Source organism: Thermobia domestica, chromosome 1 (assembly GCF_964235325.1).
Source record: "Thermobia domestica chromosome 1, izTheDome1.hap1.1, whole genome shotgun sequence".
Lineage (NCBI taxonomy): Eukaryota > Metazoa > Arthropoda > Insecta > Zygentoma > Lepismatidae > Thermobia > Thermobia domestica.
Window position 1 is genome coordinate 315,031,829 of NC_137454.1, and position 20,180 is coordinate 315,052,008.

At 36.5% G+C, this 20,180-nt stretch overlaps 1 protein-coding gene across 3 annotated transcripts in view; it reads right to left on the reverse strand.

The window, feature by feature from the left end:
* The window catches only part of LOC145662508 (protein DOP1 homolog), a 166,371-nt gene that overhangs the window by 52,658 nt on the left and 93,533 nt on the right, over positions 1-20,180 (reverse strand). For all 3 annotated transcript variants that reach the window (XM_081728179.1, XM_081728162.1, XM_081728170.1), the window contains 6 exons: positions 18,580-18,808; positions 17,773-17,909; positions 11,840-11,996; positions 8,387-8,521; positions 7,479-7,715; positions 399-540 (listed from right to left, as the gene is read on the reverse strand). In XM_081728179.1, coding sequence (XP_081584305.1) covers positions 399-540; positions 7,479-7,715; positions 8,387-8,521; positions 11,840-11,996; positions 17,773-17,909; positions 18,580-18,808 — 1,037 coding nt within the window. The remainder of the gene's footprint in view (positions 1-398; positions 541-7,478; positions 7,716-8,386; positions 8,522-11,839; positions 11,997-17,772; positions 17,910-18,579; positions 18,809-20,180) is intronic.

Here is a 20,180-nt window from a genome sequence, read left to right on the forward strand (position 1 = left end):
TCACTGCAGTTTGATTAACTACACATTCTTCCAAAAAAAAAAAAAAAAAAACAGGAGGGGGGAGGAGAAGCAGAGGTCAGAAAGCAATATCTTTGGACTTCCGCACAAACATGACATTCGCCCTATCCCTAAAAACTGAAGAAGTGCACCGTCAAGAGGACGAATAATCGTGATAGTTTAGAAGGCAGTAAATGCATTATCCGTTCCTCACGTCCTCAACTGGAACTTATATTCTTTTCTGCAATTACCAATACTACATCAATTAACTAACTATTTCTTGCTTCCATCTTACACATTTTATGTTGCTCCAAAAGATTTCCACAATACTCGAAAATATGCTGCGCAGAGAACAAAATTACTTCTTTTCATGATATCTAGAAACTTGTGTGACTATATACCTGATCCATCTTTTTCTTTTGCCGTTGATCCAGCTACTGAATTGGCTTCTACCTGGATTTCTTCACGAACAGCAAGATTGCGTCTTAACCAAGTGGTTTGCTCCAAGCAAGCACCAGCAATCTGAGCACAAGATTCAACCAACTGAAAAAATGTAAGAGATTAGATTATTATTGTTTTTATATTATTTATATGTTTTATATAATTCATGTATTATATAATACGTAATATTATAATACTATATATATTGTAAAATTCTCTCTGTTCTGTAGGGTACAGCAAAATACGGTATACGGGAGATTGGACTTTCCCATCACCTTTTTATTACAAAAGACTCTCTTGAATACAAGTATCTTACAATAACAAAGTTTCCTCTAATATGTGTGTAAATAAGTGAAAGGAACCCAATTGACTAGGCGTCTTAGGGCTTGGTTGATTAGGTAGCTCTCAATGACCAGGCGTCGTGAGAGGAAAAAGGAACTCAATGACAGGCGTCTTAGGGCTTGTAGGAAAGGTACTTCCCAATTTACCAGGCGTCTTGCAGGGGGTAAGGTATTCTCAATTGCCAGGCGCCTTAGGGCTTTTGGTAGTTTGATCAACCGGGTGAGATTAACACATCTTAAGAGGTGCTCTCCTCTTCTATAATATTTTGTTGCTGACTGCTGGTCCCCGAGTTACTAGTCAAATTTTGACGATGATGGATCACTCCTCTTCGTTACTGTCGTCTGAAGTGTGTTCACTGCAAGCACGTGTAGTAAACACATGCTTACAGCATAGTGTGAAGACATATGGAACCTTAACAATATACACATTTTTTTTTTATATTAAACTTTTAATACGTAACTTTTTTCACACGAACAACAAACTAATGCGGTACTCTGTGGGACTTTTCTTGTAGGCCTAGTCAAAAATGATTATTATATCGATTTTTCTACAATTGCAGACATTTGCCAATGTCTTTGTTCATTTCGCATTCAATTAACAATACTAATATAGCACTACAAAATGCAAAGGAATACCTGTAGCGTCAGAATTCATGTGCAATATATTTTACAGATCAGCTATACCAACACAACACATGATTATTCTTGTATGCATGTATTCACGACTCGCATCTGTTACTACAGACACAACGAAAAGTAGTTACCGATTTTAATGCTAGAATTCTTGTGGAAGTTTCTCAATGTATAGACCTTCTCTCAATGCATAGACCTATTAGTACTAAACAGGGTTGGCTGGTTTAACCAAAGGTGGTTTAAACCAGCTGGTTAAACAAACAAACAAAAAAAACAAACAAACAAAAAAAAAAACTGGTTTAAACCAAAAAACGAAAAATGTACGTAAAAGTGTAAGTGTTCGTAAAATCTTGATGAATATATATTTGTGGCTTATCACGTGTCACTCCCGCATACTATTCGTATTACATTCAGACCTAAATTTTCCATTCATTACTCAAAGAGATTATACTACAAAAGCAACTTTTTTATATAAGTTTATGAAGTTTCTTTTGTGATTTTTTATAGTTTGTTATTACTGTTATGCAATTGCAATCAAAAAAAATCTAAATATTGTTTCGTTTTAATAATGTTTACTATTGATAAAACACATCGAAATACCGTACTTTTGCGGGGGGGGGTCATACAGGGTTTGTCCGGGAAGTAATAGGACTGATTTTATTCCGCCATGACTGTACTTCGGAGCGTGCGCGCACCGACTGGGTCCGGTAGAGGGCGTTCCTAGCTAACGAACGAGCGGCTGGTCAGTTGTCTCCGAGCACACGGAGAGTCAGGACAGGCTTTTTCGCGCGACGTGTTTCTGTGAGTGGTGCAAGCCGAAAATGCAGCGTTCGTTAGAGCAGAGGTACGCGATTAAATTCTGTGTTAACTCGGTAAATCTGCGACAGAGACGTTTGATATGATCAAGCAGGCTTACCCAGATGATGCTTTAGCAAGAAGTGGTGTGTTTCGGTGGCACAAGGCCTTTTCGGAGGGCCGGGAAGAGGTCACCGATGAAGACCGTGCTGGAAGACCTTCGACTTCGACAAACACCGACAATGTGACTCGTGTGCCCGAAGTTTTGAACTCAGACCGTCGACTAAGTATTCGTTTAATTGCCCAGATGTTAAATTTACCAAAAACTGTGGTTCATGAAATTGTGACGGAGCATTTGAACATGCGAAGGTGTGCGCGAAGATTGTCCCAAAAGTGCTCACTGACGACCAGAAATTGCGGCGAGTGGAATTGTGCCAAGAAAATTTGAACATGTGTAAAAGTGACTCCCAATTTTTGAATAACGTAATCACAGGTGACGAATCATGGATCTTTGAGTATGATCCCGAGACAAAGAGGCAATCTTCCGAGTGGCACACGCCGGCGTCTCCCCGCCCAAAAAAAGGGAAGAATGAGCAAATCCAAAGTGAAAACGATGCTCATTGTCTTTTTTGACATCAAAGGCATCGTCCACCATGAATTTGTTCCTCCTGGACAAACCGTCAACGCCAAGTTTTACGTGGAAGTGCTCAAGAGACTCAAACGAAGGGTCAATCGGGTCCGACCAGACATCGGAGCCGACTGGAAGCTGCACCACGACAACGCCCCAGCTCACATCGCCTTTCTTGTGAACAGCTACCTGACCAAGGCCGGCATCCCAACGCTTCCGCAGCCGCCCTACAGCCCAGATGTGCCCCCCTCCCCCGGACTTTTTGTTTCCTCACCTGAAACGCCCGATGAAAGGCAAGCATTTTGAGACGACAGAGGGGATCCAAGCAGCTTGCACCGCGGCTCTCAAGGCTATTCCGGAGAATGACTTCCGTGACGCCTTCAATGCTTGGAAATCGCGCTGGCAGCGCTGCATCGACGCAGAAGGAGCCTATTTTAAAAGTTTTTAAAGAATTGTAACGATTGGCTCAATATTTTTTTTAATCGACTCAGTCCTATTACTTTCCGGACAAACCCTGTACAAACCCCACGAGAGGCACTTACTGAAATCAGAAGTAGCTTTGGTATCTATTTATGTATAAATGGGTTAGAGCCAAAGTGGACTCAAATAATTCTTATCTTTATTCACTTTTCTTACTGATATGCAATTTCAGTCGTCGTATTTCTTTAACTGGAACTAATAAAAGTCGTAGTGAACTAACTTGAACTTAATTAGTTCTTCTGTACTCTGCAGTATTTTAAAACTGCCCATACGTAATTCTGTATAATGGTTTCACTTGTGCAACTTTTTATCTTTTTGTCCTTCTCAAGTGACTCTTGACAATTAGACAATTATATTAAAAGTATGTAAAGATCAGTACAACGTATCAGGAGTCCTTCGTGAGTGAGTCGTCAGACGTATCACATTTGTGGCCAATTAGTCCCGGTTTCGAGTTCAAATGGAGGACAATTTGTTTCGGATGTAAGTCGAGAAACGGTTTGGACTTCGCTTTAAGCTTGTGTGACCCCTTCCAGCATAACCCGGTTGTTGCATAATAACACAAAGGTGAAACAAACTTATTTCTGTCCATATGTGATATAAATACACAGAGGAAATTATTTAAACCAAAAAACCTGGTTTAAACAAAACAAAACAAAAAAAAACAAAAAAAAACAGGTTTAAACCAAAGAGAACCGGTTTTATTGGTTTTTTCAATAAAAACCATGGTTTTTGCCAACCCTGGTACTAAGTCCATCTAAATAGTGCATTTTACCATGTATGCGGCGTGCTGCGACATTCTTAAATTACACGGAGCTCTTAGAAATTCAATGGTTTTCCAGTTCGCTGCTCCAACTGCAGCCTTAAATACTCTTGGCAAAGTAATTCACAATTTCTTATATCAAGTAATACACGGTAGTTTGACGATGTCTTGATATTTGAAAATCTTCCACGCTTATGCCGGCTAGGCTAAAGGAGACAGCGATGATAAGAAATGAATGAAATGGTTGAATGAAGAAAGTGGAAGGAAACGGAAGAACCCCGAGAAAACCCACGAACACTGTGTTTGTCCACCACAAAGTTCATTTGGCGCGAGCTAGGATCAAACCATGAACCCCATGCACCAAAGTGAACGCTCTACCATTGAGCCACCGCGGCCCGTCTTGATATTTGACTTGAAGGTATACAGACATGTACAGTTTACATTAGGGCCATCAACTGAAATCTGAATAATCTTTTTGAAGTTCGCCTATGAATATGTGTTTTTGAAAGCGATAAAATAAATAAATAAATAAATAAATAATTAAATAAATAAATAGAAGCTGTAGAGTTCCCAAAATAAAACGCCAATGTCAAATCATGTGTGCACGATTGCTCTTTCACGATACTTTAGAATCGCACATTTAGGTCTCCTTCATTAATTGAATTAGTTCCCTCTAGCATGGTGATAATAAAACACAAACAAAAGTGTATGTTATTTTGTTACGTTGAAGCAATATTTTCCTGGCAAATTTACTGTATAGGAACGTAAGTTTGAAAACTTTAGCATCTTTACCAGCAGTAAGCACCGATGTATATCATCACACTTGGAATACACCAAAGTAATTCTGCTTTCCTAATGCTATTTATTATTATTATTATTATTATTATTATTATTATTATTATTATTATTATTTATTATTTCACAAGAATTCCTGTCAATTACTATCTCGTCCCCGAACTCGTATCTACTTGCATCATAAAATCTACAATTGAGAATGCAACGTCACCAGAAACTCTAAGTTCTGTACAGATATGGTATAAATTGGAAAAAATGAAATGAAATCTTTGAGTTTTACGTCCCACGGTTATGCCGGTTAGGCTAAAGGTGGCGGTGATGATGAGTAATGAATGAAATGGTGGAATGAAGGAAGTGGGAGGAAACAGGAGAATCCCGAGAAAACCCACACACATGGTGTTTGTCCACTACAAAGTTCACTTGGCGGAGGTACAAATTGGATGACATCCAAGTAAGAATATATTGGCTTACTTTCTTGATCCTCAAAGGCACTAAATATTCCTAATACTGAGATGGACGCGGCCATCTCTGCACAGGTTTGTTACCTTTCATGTACCTTGTTACCACTGCAAATGAAATGAAATCTTTGAGCTTTACGTCCCACGATTATGCCGGTTAGGCTAAAGGAGACGGTGATGATGAGTAATGAATGAAATGGTGGAATGAAGAAAGTGGAAGGAAACGGGAGTACCCCGAGGAAACCCACGCACACGGTGTTTGTCCACCACAAAGTTCACTTGGCGGGGGCTGGGATCGAACCCGGGACCCCAAACTTGTTACCACTGCATCTGATATTACTGAGCAAAAAGACGTTCCGGCACATGTTGCAGAAAACAGAAAATTTGTCACCTAGTACTTCCCGAATTGATGATAAATTATCTAACCAAGAAGAACTGAACGTGGTCTTGGAATACATGGAAACTGACATTCTTGTAATGTGCACAGGAACACTCGATACAACGAACAGAGAGCACCCACACCACAACACCTCTTCATTTCGCTCTCTATGTTGCCTCTGCAACTGGAATAACCATACTAAATCAGCAGAAAGCTGTTACTATGCACCCTCTCCCGCCTCTCGCTGACATTTCTATAGAACAATATGCTGCCGTAAATAAAAGCCTATTGTTGTTGATTTATAAAATATTTTTCTTTTGTCACTTCGCTGCCTCGATCCATTACATCAAATTGACTTGTATTTGCCACTTCTTTTCCTTTTTGAGACAGACAGTTTTTGTGTTTAGTCTAGCCATTTAAGCATTGTTAAGTTTCTAAGATAAAAAATGAAAATGGTGAAGTAACACATGTAAAAAATGAAACACGATCGCGCTCTTAATACACGATAACAAATCGTATACACTCATTCTCAGGTTATTTACCCATTTGGAATTTCTTGTAATAATGTCTTTATTACATTGTATTCTGCATACCTGGGTATTTACAGAACTCTATTTTCCAGCAACAAATACTCTAAACTGAAGAACACCTTATTCCTGACAGAAATAAAATTTTGTTCCGAACATTATTAATATACAAACTTGGTAGTTATTGAATGAAAACTACTGCTTACACAGTTTTTTCTTCGATTTCTCAACGTTTGGTTGTTGGACTTATTCCATTCTTAAAGCTGATGATTCAAATATTGTTCGCAAATTGTTGCATCATTTTTAATGCCAGAATGATTTTAAAATGAAAATAATATTTTTAAAAAACTTATGAGACGCATAATTAATATATCATTTAAGATGTATAATTATTGATAGAAAATGATTAAATATGTAGCTATAAATGTAAAACAATTAATAAATATTGCATTTGAGCACGAAGTAGAAGTACACGTTGGTACTACAGACATATTCCATATTTAAAGATCAAGGGTCCGATTAAATTAGTCTGGCTATCTATTCTGGATTATCGACCAAATGCATACGCTGATGTGCAACCTTATCAAGAATTTTCGTAAACTCATAAGCACTTCCGAAATAAACCTCTTTGTGAATACAAATACATTACAATGAAAATACAGAGACTAAAATACGCGTTCCAAAATCCTTTCATTTGCGTGATTAGCTACCTTCACCTAATATAGTATCAACTCAGACAAAAATCGACACTAATGGGAACGGAAAAAGACTGCAATTATGCGTACATCGAAAATGAATTTACCATTGGATCATTAATCCAGCTGCATTTTGTGGATTATTTACCATGATATTCCACTGCACAAGCGAAAGAAAAAGATAATGCGCACAGCTACAAAACTCTGCGACTGAAATTTGTAACACATCATTTGTGGAAAACAGATAATTTTCTAAATCTAAAGTTGGTAATCGAAAGAATCAGAACTCAACATCTGAAATAATCATAGAATTTCATTTTATATGTCTATAAAATCTCATTTTTCAAAATTCCTGACTCTTCCCGGTTTTCCAGGTTTCTCGCCAGCCTTTAAACCCTTAGAAAGAAAAATATTATAAGTACAACATACAATGAATGTATCTATACCATGTGTTTCTTACATCAAATATTATTTTAAGCATTTCGAGAATGCAATTACAAGTCTAAGTTTCTAATAACTATGCTATTCACAGAAAGAACTTCTTTTTACCTTAGACGTAATATCTTGTAAGTCACGTTGATCCTTCTTCTCTAACATAACTGGTGCTTTCTGTACGAATTCATTCAGAATAGCAAGCATGAGAAACTGAGCAGGTGGAGTTAGCAAGAGGCCATCTCGCAACAATCCTAGTAAAGAGCTCCAACTTTCTATTAATTGAGAACCCGTGGCCGTTTGTTGCATGTAAGTGTAGAAAAACTCTAACAAGCTAACTTCAAGAGGTAAATCCTAGAAAAGAAAGAAAAAAAGCTGTGTTACATCCTGAATATAAACATCCAAGGATTTCACTACCCATATGGACCATGTAATGAATCACGAAAGTCTTTTAAGTCAATTTCCTTAATGAAATTTGTAGATTCGGTAATAAACATATCAAAACAGAAAGAAGTAAAAAAGAAAAACTATTTGCTCAACTGGCTCCTCACCACACACACATGGCAACGAAGTGTGGAAATGAACAATACTATATTTCTGAGTTTTACATCCTACGGATCTGCCTTTAAGTTCAAAGGAGATGATGAGAAATAAACTATGATACTGAAACGAGTGGTGACAGACTAATGATATCAATGGCCTCTTCCACATGTCCACTATGGTGCCAATTAATTTAAGCGCTTAATATTATATGGTAAAATTACAATTCCAACTAGCCAATGCGTGTCAGAATGAGGACTACCATTTAAACCACTGTGGTATGTTCGATCCGCTATATGCTTAACAGGTGAAGTAAAGAGGAAAGTCTTGCTGGTTCATTCACAGCAACTGTCTCACAGTATCATATGATTCCATAACATACACAAAACTTAATAAGCTGATGTGATTTATATTTCCACTTTAAGGAATATAAGATCTGTATATAGTACGAACCTTTATTTAGATCAGTGTGGTGTTGTACATACCTGCCCTCCGTGGATTGGTGGCGGTTGTTTCACTACTTGATGTACAGTCTGTACAAGTGTATCAATAGGCATCACTCTTATAGCACTTACTAAATACACCATCACTTGCTGATCTGGACTGCTAACAGGAAGTACCTAAAATAACATATTAAGCATGTATTTGTTTCATTTACAGTTCATTAATATTAAAGTAACTGTACTTAAAAGTTATTGACGGGGAACGTATCTGAACTCGAATTACTGATCTGAATAAATGTTGTCCATACACTAACGTATACGTTTTGAAATCGATAAGGGTTTCACATACACACACAAAAAGTAGTTATTTTGTCAGTAACTATTGCTTGCCTATCCTGCGGCAGATATTATTGTATTTTACCTTGTACAAAAGCCCCTCCAAGTGGACCTGTAAGTACAGGGTGTCTACTAAAATTCCAAAATGAAATTTCGTTACTTTTTCGTGACTTTTCTTTACCAAACCATAAAATTTTGTATAGTTTTCAAGAGCGAAATTGGATGCGAATTAGACCGAATTTTCATGCATGCGATAGAAGCGTGCTTTGCTTGCGATTTGGTAGCATCTAAAGCCGACCATAGATATTTTTGGTGGTTAATTTTGAAGTTTTATAGAATAAAATTTTTCAGTCTGTACTTATATTTGTACAGATAAAAAAAATCGTGATCCAAAAGCTAAATTTCGTGACTTCTTGACTTTCATGACCGTTTTCTGATTTCGTGACTTTTTCTTGATTTTCGTGACCAATAGACACCCTGAAGTACGATACAGCGAAATAATTCTATAAATGTAGTTATAATCTGATTAAAATAATTTATATATTCTAAGAGCTCTTTATAATTTGCATACAAAAGATGTAACTGTAACACTGGCTGGCACCTTATTAGCATTATATTTAAACCTCTTCGGCGTTGCCATGAGGAATAGCCTTTATCTTTTCACATTCAGCAACGTTGTGTAAGAGCTCATCCCTGGCTAAGCGGTTAGCATACGCGCCTTTGACGCGGGAGACCCGGGTTCGATTCCCGGCGGGAGCTCATGTGGTTCGGATTCCACGTTCATCAGTAGGTCCACGTCTCATATAGCCTCGCTGCTGCAAGGGGCGCTAAACTGAAATTCAACTCAACTCAACGTTGTGTAAGCAAAATAATAGTGGCTTGTAAAGTATACATTATATATTTTAATCAGACTGGAAATTATTTGCCTTAAAGATGCTTTTAAACATTGTCAATTGGAGAAGGAAACGTAATGTCCGAACATATACGATATAAAGGAGAAATATAATCGAAAGTTGACAAAATGAAAATCGAGAAGCTACATAAAATACTCAAACTACAAGAAAGCTATAGGATCTATTGAACTTCAAAAATGACGTGACCTGCTATAGAATCAAATAAAATAAAGAAAATCACAGTGATATGCTGATTATGTTCCAAGCAGAAGGCATGTGTCGTGATATGCATTGTCATTTTTTCTACCATATGGACAATGAAACTGTTATCTATAGATAGCATAACGTACACCCTTGAATACTGAATACTGCAAAATGATCCGATCATGAGAGTTTGTGGTGAACAGCATTTGTCCATGAGTTTTCTCCCTCATTCGCATTCCACCATTTTTTTCATAATCATTCAATTTCATCAGTCATTCGTTTCATTTAGTTTAAAAAGCAAAACCATGGGACATAAAACAGACTTCATCCCGCCCACCTTCTTTTATCCCTGAATTTTCAGCTTTCAAAATGAATAGACACTCCAAAAGATCTTTTAAGTTTTACGTCCCACGATTATGCCGGTTGGGCTAAAGGAGACGGTGATGATGAGAGATGGATGAAATGGTGAAATGAAGAAAGTGGGAGGAAACGGAAGAACCCCGAGAAAACCCACGCACACGGCGTTTGTCCACCACAAAGTCCACATGGCGCGAGCTGGGATCGAATCAGGGACCCCTACCACTGAGCCACCGCGGCCCCCACTCAAAAAGAGTCCGCAAGTTAAATATTATGTTTCATATGGAAATAACGATTATATTTGTTTGGGATGGATACAATGTCCGCTTATGATCAAGTCTGCAAGTTCTGGTATTTCCTAATTAAATCATAAAGCACAAAAGGGAAATTAAGTCCGTGTCACAGTCGCATTTAATCCGATTTTTCATTATGTCAACTATATTTTCACTTACATTTTTGATTCTGACTACTCTCATGACAGATCACATTGCTTATACCTGAACTGAGGCACTTTTTATTCATTAAATTACTTCTCCATTTCTCCCTCTTTACTGATAAAGTACTCACCAAACGTCTCTATGTCACAGACGTTATATAAATCGTAACAAATAGTCTTCAAATTCATTGTATATAACTGAAAAGTATGTAACTATGTTTACTTAATAATAGCAACTAACTTTATTATCCCTGTTTTTATTTATCACAGTGAAATATTTCTTTTGTTTTCAACATCGGTCACGATGAACATTGAAAAACCGCACTAAGAACTCCTATACCTATCTGATTCTATTAAATGCACAGAAAATTATTTTTATACCATCACAAGCAAATAATAAATTATCACTTTCAAAAAACCCTCCTCTAACTAATTTGCTCAAATGCCATAACACACAATTTTTAAGTGTATAACTGAAAAAAATAAACAGCAATAAGCATTTCACCATGATGAACAGAACAGGCACAATAAGTTTGGTATTATTACTAAGTTAATAATAATGTGCCAGAGTTCCTCATTATTGCATGTAACATTGTTGTTATAATTAAACTCTATGGAAATTTGTCTATAATTAAACTATATGGAAATCTGTCTAATGAAATCTGTACGTATAAATATTTCGTTACAGAAATAGACGTTAGAAGAAATATCAGTGTGCTTGTGTATATTATTTCTATATTATAATCAAATGCGTGTTCCAATATTGAAGCTGTTTTTCCTTTTGCTTCTAAGAATACAATTAGGTGAGTATTTTGTTTTTATATATTTTATTTCATGGATATCTCTTATTTGTTAGTTATGACATACACAAATATCAGACATGTTATAAGGTCAACGCATTACCTTCTGCTGCTATCGCAGATCTTTTTGGGAAGATAGTAATATAGGAAAAGAGTCTTAGATTACACATAAACGAATAAGTAGAATTTTCGATACGATATTACATACTGTAGATTATCTTTTCACATCAATTACTTTCTCTTAAAATTCCTACGTTATATCTGAGAATTGAGTATATCTACCATGATAAATACAAAGAAACTTTGGATATTTTTTCAATAAAAGATATAAGAGTTAATTTGTAAATTTAACTACCATTTTATTTTTACATAATTTCTTGCTGGGTATTGCAATGGAAAAAAAATATGATAAGAAATGCATAGCTCAATCTAGCCAATTTGTTCCTGCAAATTCTTTTATCATACATACCATTTTGGGATCAGCTTCTTTGCTCCTTCGCTCTTGCCACGCAACTGCAATTGCTGCTAAAAAGTTACTTCCGTGATGCAAAGAAATCGGGCTCATAAATTCAAGTAAATGATGCTTCAGTACTCGAGGACTGCCCATTATAAAATTTTGATTTTCTCTGAAAAACAAAGTTAATTTAATGTATCAATCTTAAAAATTTTTTATCCCTCCATTATTAGTGAAATATTATGCTCAACTGAACTTTAACTAGAATCTTAGATGAAACTGAAAAATTAGAATCTTTAGTTTCCACTCCGCCACACGCTGAATAACTAATGAAGAGTTTGTTTCAACAATAAACTTCGGAATCAGCATTCCATGTGAATTATCTGTTAAGAGAAGTACAAAAATATATAACCCACTCCCACTGTGAAACCACAGTGGACTTCCAAACTATGCGAATGTAATACTGAACCAGATGTAGATTATTCCCGGCTGCAATAAAGGGATAATTTCGGAGGCAGAATCTGTTCTTCGGACCCCGAATCCATATCAAAAACAGTTTCCCGCTATCTCTCACAATTATTACTATACATAAGTTAATACTGAAACCGGAAGTTGTATTAATTTTTACTATTTTATTTAATACAAAACTAGAGTTGGAATTTATTTTCGGGAACCTAAATCCATATAAAAGGAACTGGTAGTCGCCTCCTAATACCAACTCCGCTTTATATGAATCCAACCGGTAGTAGTAATAGATTTCTATCACTTGTTTCAAACAGATTGAACAGAGGGATAAAGATCAAGATACATTTATTTTTGGGACCCCTGAATCCAAATGAAAAACCTATCTCCTTACCGGTTTTGTTCTATGGAGATCAATATTGAAACCGGAAATGGTATCTGATTTATATCACTTCCGAAATTCAGAAACCGAAGTGGTAAGATCATCATCATCATCATCATCATCATCATCATAGGTATTCTGCCTTTATTGGCAGGTCACTTGCCGCAGCTGAGAAGCTTCCATGCTCCACGGTCCTCCGCTAACCTTTTCGTCTTCGCGTATGATCTTTCTGTTTTAATATCATCCATTAATTGTAGTCTCCTTCGCCCCCTCTCTCTCTTACCCGCCACCATACCCTCTAGGACGTCCCTCATGATACAATCTCTTCTTAGGCAATGTCCCAACCAGTTTCTCTTCTCTTCCTAATAATATCTAAAAGTGTTCTTTTCTCACCCACCATTTCTAACACTCTCTCATTCGTTTTCCGCTCGACCCAACTAACTCTTTCCATTCTTCTCCACACCCACATTTCGAAGGCTTCCAGTCGATTTTCGTCACCCTTACGCAATGTCCACGTTTCCGCCCCATACAGCACAACACTCCACACGAAGCATTTTATGAGTCTTTTTCTCAACTCTGTTCAAGGTCCCACAAAACAGACTTTTCTTTCTTTTAAAGGCTTCTTTCGCCATTCCTATCCTTGCTTTTATTTCACGTTCGCATTTCATGTCATTACTAAGAACACTACCCAGGTATCGAAAACTATTCACTTGTTCTATTTTCTCCCCTCCTACTTTTATATTTGACACAGACCCCTTCGTTCCAATCACCATGGCTTTTGTCTTTCTAACATTTATTTTCATCCCATATTCTTCAAATCCCCTTCTCATTTTTTCTAACATTTTATTGATTTTCTTTTCAAATTCTGCAACAAGGGCCATATCGTCTGCAAATCTTATGCATCTAATCATTCTACCTCCTACCGAAATGCCATCATCATGTAGGCTCTTTTTCACTACCTCTTCTAGATAGACATTAAATAGTGTTGGCGAGAGGCAGCATCCTTGTCGAACTCCCCTTCCAATTGCACTCTCTTCCGTCAGTTCTTCCCCTATCCTAACACTTACTTGTTGGTTCATGTATAAGTTTCTTATGAGCCTTCTATCTTTCCATTCCAACCCTATCTTTGTTAGAACTCCCAACAACAATTCCCAATTCACGCGGTCAAGTGGTAAGATACCGAACCAAAATTCAGATTCACCAACTTACAAGGTAAGAACCGAGAATAGTTTCCCGTAAAGCAACCGAAACTAAATGATATAAAAGTGTATATTCTCAATAAATGTTTGAGCCTGGAAAATCTGTTCTCGCAACGTAACAGTACTGTCAAGCCAACTGGTATGATATTTTTATCGATTTCTTGACAATTACTTGTTTAAATTTAAGAATGAGAGTTTAAACATATATCAACGAATTGTGGGACAATTCTGAGTCTCAAAGAATTCAGTCGGAACGCCAGGACACGGGAAGTGGTCTTTATTACCAGTGAGTTTTCATCACGAAAGTAAGATCATTATTACATAATGTACTAAGAAGGCTTGCAGAGCTCAACCCTACGATTTCCAGCCTAGAAGAGCGGTTCTCCATTTTTGGTAACTCGAATTTTGAAGACAGATGCCTACGGGCCCCAATAAACCCGACCGAACAAGTACTGTTTAGAAGTAATTATACCGTTTCTTACAAGTAAGTTGTAACTGATTGTCAGAACAATAAGAAACGTTGCTAACCAACAAATTACCTGAATAATGACATAATGAAGCTGCATTTATCGGTTTATAATTTTATATAGAGAAAATATTTTCCTTCGATTCGCAGCGTAACGGGTATTTATATAAAATTACATACACTAAGTTCCCCCGCCATGCGCCTACGGCACCGAATTCCCTGACTTAAGGCTTGGTGAGCCGGTTCTCATTAAACTAAGACTATTCGAATTTCGAAAATTTGACACTAAAGGGCTACTTTCGCATAATTTTAATTCCCTCGAATAAAGTCGCCCTTACCCCTGGAGCCTCATTCTCCGATTTCCGGTCAAGTAGGTCGGTTCTCCTTAAATTACGATTACTTGATATCTGAAAATTCGATATTCAAGGGGCTACCTTCGCACAGACTTGTTCTTCTCGCGAATGTTATTTTGCCCTCTGGTACTCTAATCCCCTCTTCCCTTCCTCCCTCGATTTCCAGCTTGGGTTATAATAATTCCAATTTTGAAGATTCGACAGTAAGGAGAATAACTACGTTCGCATGGACTTCTCTCAAAAATGTTACCTCCCCCTGCGCCTACATCGCCGTATCCTCCGAGTTCCGACCTGATATGTCGGTTCTCCCTAAATTATGATGGCTTTTTGATACACATGAGTTCCTGTTCTTTGTACAGTTATCGATGTCTTTACCTACTTTCTTAAGTACAGCAGCACAGTATCTTTTCTGGCATTATTTTCATATCAGTAATATCTATAAATGTGCAAAATCGATTTTTTTTTCCTAGAGTACTCTTTTGTTTAAATAGTATAATCTTCCTGCAAGTTTACAATGATAGATTATTATAACAATAACACTCGTTGCTGATCAGTATTGTTTATTACAATAAAACTAAGATTTGTTTGTCGTTGCTAACGAACGTAATTACCTGAATAATCTGACAAAAAATGTGTTTCATACGTTTCAGAGAGTGAAGCTTTTGATATAAGCTTTTTGGATGTGCATGCATATATACGGGAGCTGCCATCATACTGCTCTTGTCAAGTATGCACACTGCACCGCCGTGTTGTGCTTTAATCACGTCATTCGAACTCCACTTGCACTTTTATGACAAATGAGTATAAAATGCCACAACAGAATCTTGCTTAGGAAACTTGTACTACTACATGAATTAATATATACAGGATGTTCCAGAGCTATCCATAGACGGCTTTTAGAGCACAACGAAGGACATGATTTTTCAGTGAAAAATGGTACAATCCAATTGAAGAATAGTAAAATTGGATGAGAATGGTACATTTGGGGAGCTCCACTCAAATGCTTGAGAAGAATGGGTATCCCTGGCCGAAAAAAAAACAGTTAACATCCGTACTAAAGACTTATACATCAGAGTCATAATGTAACATTGTAGGAACATGTTATGGCAAGGGAACATTGCTGATGCAGCTGACCTTGGAAGTGGCAATATTGGTAACCGACATCTTGGATTTAGTTTTATATATATATATATATATATATATATATATATATATATATATATATATGGGAAAGGTGGCATGTAATATCATTTTGGGTCAGTTTTACGAAAAACACAATGGTGAAGTGGATTTTCACATACTTTCTTCGGTGAAAAGTACGTGATTAATTCGATTTTAGTAATTTATAATTGCTGATAACTTTTATTTGTTCATAACTGATAACAACTGATGCCCCCTTGTCATAATATATTCCTATAATGTTACATTACAAATGCTTCTAACCTAGAAGTCTCTAATACGGCTCTTAAGGGGTTTTTGAGTCAGTCTATTATTTCATGCGAATCTAGTAATTGTTTTCCGAATGATATCGGATTTTCGAATGCCTTTATATCTCATGTTGATCTACCGGATATGTGTTACACGGCATTTCTTCTGCGACGTTGTGCTTTTTTAAAATCGTTTTCATAAAAATAATGCTATGTTTTACCAATTAATAACCTTGACGGTTGCAGAACAAGCACACCTTTGAATTTTAACCTCATTTTTACGGTTCAGCAGCATACTGCTACCACAATCATGAATGAAAGAATAATGAGTGAATGTATTAAGAATAGATAGATGAATGAATAATTAATGGATCGGTAGACGTATGATAATGAATAAACGGCGAATGGGTGGATGAATACTGAAGGGATGAACGACGAAGATGAATAGATGAATGAATAATCAATGGATCAGCAAATCTATAAGTCAATGCGTGACGAGTAATAAATGGCGAATAAATAGATGAATAATTAGTGGGTGAATTATGAATGGATAGATGGATGAATAATTAATAGATCGGTGGATGCATGATGAATAATGAATAAACAGCAAATGAGTGGATGAATACTGAAGGGATGAACGACGAATGGATAGATGAATGATGAATGAATAATCAATGGATCAGCAGATCAATTAAAAGTGGATGGGTGACGAGTAATGAATGGCGAATAAATAGATGAATAATTAGTGGGTGAATTATGAATGGATAAATGGATAAATAATTAATAGATCGGTGGATACAAGATGAATAATGATTAAATGGCGAATGAGTGGATGAATACTGAAAGGATAAACGACGAATGGATAGATGAATAATGAATGAATAATCAATGGATCAGCAGATCAATTATAAGTGGTTGGGTGACGAGTAATGAATGGCGAATAAATAGATGAATAATTAGTGGACGAATTACGAATGGATGAATAATCAATGGATCGGTGGATGTATGATGAATAATGAATAAACGGCGTACGAATGGATAGATGAATGATGAATGAATCATCAATGAATCAGCAGATCAATTATGAGTGGATGGGTGACGAGTAATGATTGACTAATAGAAAAAATGAAATCTTTAAGTTTTACGTCCCACAGTTGTGGCGGTTAGGCTAAAGGAGATGATGATGATGAGAAATGAATAAGATGATGGAATGAAAAAGTGGGAGGAAACGGGAGAACCCCGAGAAAACCAAAGAACACGTTGTCTGTCCACCACAAAGTCCACACGGCGCGAGCTGTGATCGAACCAGGGACCTCAAGCACTGGAGGTAAACGGTTCACCACTGAACCACCGCGCCTCCCAATTAATAAATAGATGAATAATGAGTGGATCAATGACGAATGGATTGAATTAATAGATAGATTAATGATGTATGACGAATAATGACAAGACGAATGAAGAGTTGATAAACGTAATGAGTGGCTGAATGATGAATGAATAGATGAATGGATGGATGAATAATGAATCAGTGGATCAATTATGAATGATAGATGAATGGCTGGATGATCAATGAATGAATGAATGGCAAGCGAACAAGCGAATGAATACTCATCTAAAATCTGAACGTTAACGCTAGAAATAAAAGCGTAAATACAATACCTGTCACTACATGAGAGAATAGCTTGCCACAGTGTAGCAACACTTGCAATGATACGTGGCAAATGACTTAGAACTGTTCTTCTTGCGTGGATAAGATAATCATACTGTGTACTCTTCTCTTTTCCCGGATTGAGATTCTAAAATGAAAGAGAAAATGTTTCAATGTATCTATCATATTATATAACTGTAAAAACAAAACATGAGCTATTTATTTAAAATTGTTTAGAGTACGACAAATTTCTGATACAATTATTACATCCTTTAATCTGGTAACTATTATCTAACATATAAATACCAACTAAACGTATGTGTTACAGCAGCGCACTTTTCATGAGCAACTTTTCGCTAATGACGATTCACACCCTTATCTTTCTCACTGTTTAGTAGTAGTAGTAGTAGTAATATGGTATTCAATGATTTGTAATTGATCGTTCTTTATTTAGTTGAATATTATACAAAAAATATGTATTTAACTGAATATTATTAAAAAAAATATTTATTTAATTGCATATTACATCATTCCCACACGAATTTTCAAACACACCTTCGCTTTTCATATTTACGTAGCATAATTGTGCCATACTTATGACAATCTGTAACTTCTGAGGGTAAAATATATTCTTAACCATCTTAGAAAATTAGTTTTTTGATCTCTCTAATTTAAAATAGATCCGGCAACCGAAAACGAACTATCAAAGCCGAACCTTTAGCAGGCATGTAAGAGCAAAACGAAATGGTTATTTCAGCATAGAATAATGATCAGCGTTATGTTAATATAAAGACCTATGTTTCCTTTTCCTGTCTTACCTGTTGTTGAATTGTAGGAGTAAACACGTGTATGAGATTATTAATGACCTGCCCTGGATTAGCGCCTGGTAAACTCATCTGCATAGATCCTGCACTTGAGAGTAAAGGTTGGTTGAATGCATGAGACAACTGCTGAGTGCTGTCAAGAAGACAATAATGACAGAGAACTGTCAACGCTTCAAGCTGAGTCACAGCATAATCTGCTGGTATAGCATATTCACTTTCAGAACTAGAAAAGAAAGAAATATATTTGTAAGACTGAAAAACTAGAAGTATAGATTTTCGTTCACATCATTCATTTTGGTACTATTACGGTTTCACTCATACTGACGAAGAATAGAATCATATTTAAACTAATAACAGAAATATTTACCGTAGTGATACGATATTTACATTTATATTAGTAAAACAATCAACATACCGTTATGTATGAAAGTAAAAAGAAGAAGAAAAAAAACGCATCATTTATTTGGAAAGAAAGAAAAGTTCGTTAGTTCAAGGTCAGAGTCCCTTTTCAGTACCGAAGCTATGTAAGATGTAAATATACAGTGTAAAGTGGAATCGGAACTACTGCAGCGTGTTCAAATTTCAAAACTCTCCCACTGGAAATCGAACACGGGATCCCATACATCAAAGTCACGCATTCTAAGGAGGGTGAAAGAAAGAACATGAGATCTCTCTTTTCACTTTGACCTACAATATACGAGGTAAGTCAAAAATTATAAGCAATTTCGAATTAACTCTACTTATATTGTTTATACTGACCTCGGTTCTTTTATTGTTATGCTTTGTAATCATGCTATGAAAGTTTTATCCTAATTCTTCCATTTGTCTTCCTTCTGTTGCAGATAGATCATAGCAGCGCCATTAGAAGTTCGCACCAAGGACGAACAACGAGCAATGATCCGGTTTTGTAGTCGGAAGGTGTATCAGGGGCCGCAATCCATCAAACACTTGGGCCCAAAACGGGAACAGTGTCTTGCCGCAACAGAGTGGTTACGAATGTATTGAAAAATTCAAAAATGATCGCACAAGTGTTAAGCATGTGGAAGAACCCGGACGACCGGTGAACCATTTTCCAATATATATAAAATACTGGTGATTATATACAAAATCAAATCAAATCTGCGTCCGGCTTCCCGCTTTCCGTATTCCTTTGCATAGATGATAACTTGAAGTTTACATTTCGCTATGTAACTAGTACGCTCCTTTCTCATCATCACTCAGAAACCAAATAGTCAACTTTTCTCGAATAAATAAACTTTGAACTTCCTTACACTGTCGCTTAAATTAGTCACGTCACTAGATCTCCCGACACGCAAAACCTGTCCCATTTGTGATAAGTCACGCTTAGTTATGCTGTAGTTGAAGAAGGAGAAGGAGAGAGATGCAACTCAAAGTACTGTCTAATTGAACTTTCTCGTAGATTTAGTAGTGTAGCCTATATTTGAGATGTACTTTTTTCTATAATCTCGTGTCAAAAGTTTAGGTGCGGCCTACATTCGCACGCGGCCTATATTCGCAAAAAATATGGTACTTACCACACAGCAGAAACATAATTACAACTCTTAAAATACAAACACAACACTAGCTAAAGCGCT